Below are 7,958 nucleotides of genomic sequence, written 5' to 3'. Positions count from 1 at the left end.
GATGATGATGATCTTCTGTGCTGGGCCATCCTTTTGGCCAGTGGCTGGTTTAGTTCAGTGTCAGGAGGGCTGTGATCAGTCTTACCTGGGGAAACTAAACAGCCACTGGCCAAAAGGATGGCCCAGCACAGAAGATCAACATCATCAGGTCAGGACTCTGCGGTCTACACTCATCTCCAGGCCAGCGGTCACTCTTTCAAGGATGAAGATGTTCACATCCTGGACAGAGAGGAACGATGGTTTGATAGAGGATTGAAGGAGGCCATCTTTGTGAAGAGAAACCATCATTAAACGGGTGGAGGCCTCCATGTTCAAGTGTCCCCCTCTTACAATGCTGTTATTAGTATCACTCCGCCCTTTCTGAGTAGCAGGAAGCCATTAGAGTGCTAGCGATTGGTCGTTAGACTGATGGTCCTCCTTTATCGTGTTAACATCTTGTTTTGGCTGTCAGCAACAAACTGGTTGATCCACTATAAGAAGGTTCATTTTATAAGACTGAGCTAGTTGCAGCTCCTCAGACCGACAGTCTTTTGGACAAAAGACAAAATGTTTCAACAAGTTGTATCTTTTGAATCCATCCAGAGGACCTGACTTAACCTTTTTTTAGATTTTCTACCTGGATTATTGAGCGTGCATCAGAATATCCATCCATTATCTTTATCCTCTTCTTCCTTTCTGGGTTGCGGGAGACACTGGTGCCCACATCCAGCAGTCACTGTGCAAGATGTGATGTAGACCCTGGACAGGTCACAAGTTCAGCACAGGGACACAAAAGCCACTTGACAAGTGCGACTCGGCTCCGCTTTATTCTGAAATTTTTTTTCTGTTTGCTTTAGTCTGCGTGGTATTGTATTTTGATTATCGGTCACTTCTGTCCGTGCCATTTTAGCGTTGGACTCATGCTTCAATGAGCTCTCAAACTAAATTTAGCAAAAATGAGTAAAAAAGAAATGTCGCGGGAGAGTTCCTTTTGAAAAAGGGAAAAGGTCTAATGATGAGACAGCAGAAGGCGAAACGACTTCCGCCACAAGGAAAGCTGCATCATCCACAATCAGGTGACTCACTCGCTCTGAGCGCACTCTGTAGGACATGTGGTGACCCTGAAACCTTCAGAACGGCTTCACCGCACGGAGACTGAGCAGCCTGCATCGAAAGACGAGACTGGCGTTTGTTGAAAGAATAAAAACACATGAACGCAAAGTAGAAACTATTATTGAAGCCACCACATCATTAGATGTGTGCACTGAAAGCATCGTGGCTAATCACGTTGCTAAGGAGTTGTATACTGTTATATTAAATGATCATAAAATTACAATAAAAATAAATTATAGATGTAATTTGTATTGATCCCGCAGGAAATGTTACGTCATATAAAGTTCTATCTTAATTGTTTTACGTGTGTGAGCTCCCCTCACACTTCACCGTCGCTGGTCTGTGGAAAATTATTTTGCATAAAATGTTCAAAAAAGTTTGGGGACCCCTGCTGTAGAGGACTAGTAGTATTGTTCTCACTAAAACTGTGCAAGTAAATCTCAGCTATAGAAATTATTAATTTACAGTGTGAAGAAAAATAAATGAATAAAAGGGATCAACGTCTGAATCGCTCTTAACAAATTGTCCAAGCCAGTAAGGTTTCATGTTTCACATCTGAAAAGGTCTTTATCACTACTTTAAACTCAATTAAACCATTTTCATTACAAGAACTCTGCTCCCCGCAGAACTGGTTCCTCTTTATGGCGCAGCAGTTTAACAAAATGTTTCTCTTCCTCTCAAAGGGATTACCCCAAATCGCTAAGACAGTGCTTGCAGGAGCGAGGCCTGTCAGTGGAAATGCTCTACCTTCAAGTGGAATCGGGCCTGACCCGGGCCCTGCAGGATGTTCGAGCAGATGGCTCCCCATTATGTATACTGGTGGAGCAGAAAAACATAGCTCTGTCCTCCTGCACTGTTATCATTTTCTCAGAATCCCTAAAAAGTAAGTTTGAACCCCTCATATTTTCTAGCTTGCCCAAACGACCCTGAACTTCATTCAAAGGTGTGATGCAGTTGGAGTTTTCTTTAGTTTCCCCAAACACACTATCTCGCATACTTTCAGTAAAACTAAACACAAACATGCCAAATGAAATACTGACATAAAGCTGGATTTCTCTACAAAAGGTTATTTAAAAAAAATTAAACTAAATAACAAAAATAATAAAAAATCTCCCTAAATGCATTAAATGTTGTTGTTTAAAGTGTACATTATCAGACTTCTGGTAAAATATCCACTGGCTTCTTCTTGGGCACTCATTGCACATCTTACACTTACCTAACATAAAGTAAAATAAATAAGTTATTCCAGTTATTACATTCACAATGAACATGTGCTACATATTTTTGATTATGGGTAATTTTGTTCTGTAACGGTCTTTTCATCAAACCTAATCTAAGACGGCCAACTTTCCCCAGTTTCCCCCTTCTCTGGTAAATGTCTGTCATCATTGGCATCTGATGAACTAGTGACAGAATTAGTAGGTTTTAAATAAATTGAAAGGAAAAGTATTATATTTTATATAATGACCGTAAATTTAATTTGACCTCTGGACCATACCACATAATTAATGGGGAAAAACTAAAATGAGCCATTAAGCTTTATTTTCAGGGTCACAGTTATTGATCATTAGAAGCTTTGCTAACAAAGAACATCAAATGTAAAACATTTTTCGGTGCTAACTCTTTTATTGGCACCCACTCTGTTGTAAGATCCAGTTTGATTAACACCAGGAAATCTGGACTGGCAAAGAAGTACGTTAGACTGGTACAGGACATGTATGAGGACAGCAGGACATGTATGAGGACAGCAGGACATGTATGAGGACAGCAGGACATGTATGAGGACAGCAGGACATGTATGAGGACAGCAGGACAGTGGTGAGATGTGCTGTGGGAGTGACGGATGGCATCAAGGTGGAGGTGGGAGTTCATCAAGTATCAGCTCTGAGCCCCTTCTTGTTTGCTCTGGTGATGGACCGACCAACAGATGAGGTCAGGCTGGAATTCTCGTGGACTATGATGTTTGCAGATGATGTGATCTGTGGTGAGAACAGGGAACAGGTGGAAGAGAACTTGGAGAGGTGGAGGTATGCACTTGAAAGAAGAGGAATGAAAGTCAGTCGTAGTAAGACAGAGAACATGTGTGAATGAGTGACGGGGAGGCCGGTGGAACAGTGAGGCAACAAGGAGCAGAGGTCACCGAGGTGCAGGACTTCAAGGACTTGGGGTCCACTGTCCAGGAAAATGGGGGGTGTGGTAAAGAAATGAAGAAGAGCGTCCAGGCTGGATGGAGAAAAGTTTCAGGAGTGATTTGCGACAAAAGGCTGACAGCAAAGGTCAAAAGAAAAGTTTACAAGACAATGGTGAGACCAGCCATGTTGTATGGTCTGGAGACAGAGACACGGACAAAAAGACAGGAGACAGAACTGGAAGCAGCAGAAATGAAAATGTTGAGGTTCTTCTTAGGAGTGACAAGGATGGATCAGATTAGGAATGAGATCATCAGAGGTACGGCACAGGTTGGACAACTGGGAGATAAAGTTAGAGAGACCAGACTGAGATGGTTTGGACATGTCCAGAGGAGGGACAGTGGTTTGGACATGTCCAGAGGAGGGACAGTGATTATACTTGTAGAAGGATGTTAGAAATTCAGCTGCCAGGAAAAAGACAAAAAGGAGATGTGTAGTTGGAGAGGACATGGAGCAGTTGGAGTGAGGACAGAAGACAGAGTGAGACGGAGGTGGACTGGCTGTGGTGTCCCCTGAAGATGGACCAGCCAACAGAAGAAGAGAGCGGAGGTCTCTTATCCAGGTGCTTCAGATGTGCTGCACTCACAGCAGTTCTCTGGAAACAGCAGCCGCTGCGTAAATAAGGCTCTGCAGCAGGAATGGCACAAGACTTCTGCACAAGAAGCAAAGTTTTCACTCGGAAACCTAAACCCAGTTTCATTTTATAATTTTCAAAATACGTAGCTGCAGATGTCGTTCTGCTCAAATGAAACTTGGTGGTTTATAATATTTAGAGCATTTAATGCACGTTTCAATGACGACCATCATTTGTCTTGTAATTAGGTACTTTGTACTTAAAAAATTACATTTGTGATGTTCTTTGCTAGCACAGCTCCTGCACCTTCCTTTTAAAGAACAATTTTTCATCTTCATTTAGACGGATAAGTGCGATATTCTACCACGTCACCTTTCCCTGACATGAAGAAGATATTAAGATTCTCTCTTTAACAGGCTACAGACATGAGGCTAAGGCTAACCCTGATAAAAGTAAAGGTGTAGGGCTAAGAGGATGGTGAAATAAATAAATCAGGATTTGGCCCACGTTCAAGTTCATGATTAAACAATATCTAAAACTCTGGACACTCTTGCCTGATGGAAGAAGTTTGGTTCTCCCAACAGAACAAATGACCCAAGTTACTGAAATGTGACTCGGATGACAATTAAGAGAATTTCTCTTAGCTGTTTTTGTAAATTACATCTAATCTAATTATTGAAACAATCACATTAGCTTCATGTAAAGCTCCACAAGTACATAAATCTGCACAATACACTAAAAAATACAAAATGTAAACAAAACAGGGAGAAAAAAAAATGCATTTTACATTTAAGAATTTCAAAACCACAAAATATTGTTTTTAACCAAAACTCATGAAACGTTCATTCATCACACACTGGTTATTTTTATAAAACATGTTTTGGATGCATATCTTTATGCATTTTATGGATTCTCTTCAACATAAAGAACATTATTTACATATAATATTCTGCATAAAGCTCCATGTCTGTCCTGTTTGTAACGAAGATAAACTCTGATTTAAGTTTTGTATATCCTGTCGGATCACAGGAAAAACAGCTACGGTTTTAGAACATTTCCAGTTTGTTTTTTTTTCCATTTCGTTTTGCACCTCGTACACTTTCTGTTCAGCCTCCTCCCATTTCACCACTAATGCCCCCCCTTTGCCTCCCACCGCCAGTCCATCGCAACATGCCTAAAGACCAGGCCCTGGACTTTGTCCACGCTGAGTACACTCGTGGGCTCCTCAAAGAGTCTCCTTCCAAAGACCCTGCAGACATCGCAGCAGAGGCGTCCCAGCTGCTGGATGACTTCCTAGAGCGTGAAAAAATTGCGAAGCACTCTGTTCCCTCGGAAACACGACACCTCCTCGTGCTGTTAGCCGAGGGGGTGCATCTGTACCCCGAGGAGTTGGAAACCGTCTCAGAGTATCTCCGTTCCCGGCAGGACCACCTACGAGGTGAAACACTTGGAATGACTGGCCCCAGCTTTAATTTCTTACACATTTCTTTCATGCCCGTTTTGTTTTTGTGTTTTTGTGTTTGTTTGTTTGAAGCTGTAGCTTTAGACACTGTGGAGAGCAAGGGGGACATGGTTCCCCCAGGACTGGGAAAACCACCACCTCTGCTCCCTACTCCGCCTGGACCTCCACAGCCTCAGTCTGCATCTTTAGCCGGGGGGTCGTTGATTGACCTCTCCTCACCTGCACCACTCCTGCCTACACCAGGTTGGGACTGCAAACAGCGTCAGTCACTCCTGCTTTAAAAACCTTTCTGTCACACAGAGTACTTTAAAGAAGTCCATCCTGCTTCTGTGTCAAAGATTTAACCATTTCTAATTATGTCTGTGAAATATGCATGCAAAGTTAAAGTTTTCAGCATTTCAGTCATTCGAGGGATTGTTTTGAAATGGTTTCAACTAGGGATGCACGATATTGGATTTTTGACCGATATGTTTAAACTTACAAAAAGAGCGTCTTTTATATCTGTGAGTTCTTTTGATGGAATGGCCGATATTGAACTTTATTGCCAATATCGACCGATACCGTGCAGATAATATCGTGCATCCTTAATTTCAATCCAAAATTAAGAAAATTAGCTTTTAAAAATTAAAAAAAAAACATAGGTTTGAATATATGTTTGTAAAGATACTTTAAAAGCTTTAATTTAATACAGAATTCTTTCATTCATTTTAGCTCATTACAAGTTTTTGGATTGTTGTACCAAAATCAGCCACAACATTAAAACCACCTGCTCGGGTCGACTTGTAGACCTTGGTGGACTGGGATCATTCAGGGACATGAAGTGGTTCTTCTGTGGGTCACTTCATGGGACTCTCTTATCCAAGTTGGGTTTAAGTCTCGGTGGTTTTAATGTTCTGGCTGATTGGTTCTGGTATTCATGCACATTTCATCTTTTTCTACAGGTACTTTTCTCAAATCCAAGCCGCCTCCGCTGCTGTCCCTGCAGCAGCTTCCTGTTCTTCCATTACCGACCCCGATCTCTCGTGGTCCTCGTCCCAGTTTGTTTCGAGGGCCTCTCCTCCACCACGGTCCTCTCCTCCACCGAGGCCTCCACAGGGACAGGCTGCCTCCTCCTTCCTTAAAGAATTCTCGCCCTCCACTTCTTTCTGCCCCAGGTGATCAGATAGGTTTTTTTGTTTTAAAGTTTTCTTTCCGTGTCAACCAGTGCGTGAAATCTCCCCCAATCCATTAATCAATTGACCAATCAATCAATAAATCATTTATTTTTCACAAAGGTGAAATATTTTTTTTACTTTTTAGCAGTTTCTGGTGTTAGTTCTTGCCATTTAAAATGATTTTATTGGTTTAATAATAGTCCCGCCACATGCCCAGCAGTGTCTTGGTTATACGCACGTCACCCAATCCCCTAAATTTGACCCAGTCAGAAGCAAAGTGTGAGTCACGACTTCCTGTTTTCTGTCCATAACTTCCTGTTTTCTGTCCATAACTTCCTGTTTTCTGTCCATAACTTCCTGTTTTCCACTGATGTCCTGTGTGGAATGTAATTTATACAATTTGTCTGTAGCTCACAGCTGGTGAAAGCAGCAGTTTAAATCTGTACACGCGCCATTTTTAAAAAAATTGCGAAATCTCCCCTGGTGGGAAGCAGAATGTCTTTGACTTTCAGAATAAAAGTCCCAACTTTTTTGTTTTTAGGTCTTTGTTTGTTCTCTTTGCCACGGCTGGATGCCGATGGGTGATAAATATTTTACAGCTCGTCTGGACCAAAACTTTCTGTGCACTAGTCCTCCATTGGACATTCGGGTTCGCTTAGCAGCTCCTTTAGATTTTTTGCTCTTGTTTAGCTGTGGCATAATTTCAATTTAAAAGTTTTTGAACATACAACGAAAGATTAAATTAGTCTTTAATTATTCAGAGATAAATGTCTTAAAAGGTATTTTCTGGAAACCCAGTGCTCTTAAAATTGTCTTTTCTGCCTAAAATAAAAATGTATCTAATCTTTTAATTTGTTATGGCGTACTACAGCCTGATGTGTTCCATACATCTAGTGCAATAAATAATGTGCCACAGCTTCCCCACTGTTTTCAGCCTAAATACAAATATTTAGCAGTTTGGAAACTGTGTACTGGTGTGTACCAGCCTCCTTCAAGCGCTGGTGTCAGCAGTACTTTGTGCAAAATGTTAGGGCGTATAACGCATTTATTTTCAACATAAAAACACTTGTTATGAATAGATTTAAATAATGTAATCTTCCTTTATGTTTACCTTTTTGCAGGCATCCCTCATCTCCGGCTGATTGGACCTCGTCACTAAATGAATCAAACGTCGAGTGTTTTGAGTTGAACGTCGTCTACTCACATTTTCATTTGTCCTTCACGTCATGTAGCAAACCACACTGAGCTGTATTAAAGTTTAAATGTTATCGTAAATAGACTCGTGTATGGTGGACCTGTTTATGAAGGACCATTTAAACGTCTCTTGGAGGATCTCTCAGGCATCATTTGCGTCTTTAGGTCCTGAACTTCCAGTTTGCTCCTTGACAACAAACCGTTCAGATTTTTTTGTAATAACTTTTAAGTTGGTGCGTCAAACTTCAGATACCCGTGCAAGTGTAGCTCCGCCTCTCGCCCAGTGACCGCTT

General features: G+C 41.4%; 1 protein-coding gene across 1 annotated transcript in view; it reads left to right on the top strand.

Annotated features, from left to right (window-relative positions):
- Window positions 1–7,707, top strand: part of si:ch211-216l23.2 (uncharacterized protein LOC565061 homolog) — a 12,712-nt gene extending 5,005 nt beyond the window's left edge. The window contains exons 5-9 of the mRNA XM_037682578.1: window positions 1,776–1,975; window positions 5,015–5,293; window positions 5,390–5,560; window positions 6,259–6,471; window positions 7,593–7,707. Of these exons, the coding sequence (XP_037538506.1) occupies window positions 1,776–1,975; window positions 5,015–5,293; window positions 5,390–5,560; window positions 6,259–6,471; window positions 7,593–7,630 (901 nt within the window). The 3' untranslated portion in view covers window positions 7,631–7,707. The remainder of the gene's footprint in view (window positions 1–1,775; window positions 1,976–5,014; window positions 5,294–5,389; window positions 5,561–6,258; window positions 6,472–7,592) is intronic.
- The last annotated feature ends 251 nt before the right edge of the window (window positions 7,708–7,958 follow it).

This window comes from Nematolebias whitei, chromosome 10, assembly GCF_014905685.2.
Source record: "Nematolebias whitei isolate Nwh7 chromosome 10, NemWhi1, whole genome shotgun sequence".
Lineage (NCBI taxonomy): Eukaryota > Metazoa > Chordata > Actinopteri > Cyprinodontiformes > Rivulidae > Nematolebias > Nematolebias whitei.
The sequence above is the reverse complement of the archived record's forward strand: the minus strand, read 5'-3'. Positions and strand labels throughout refer to the sequence as shown.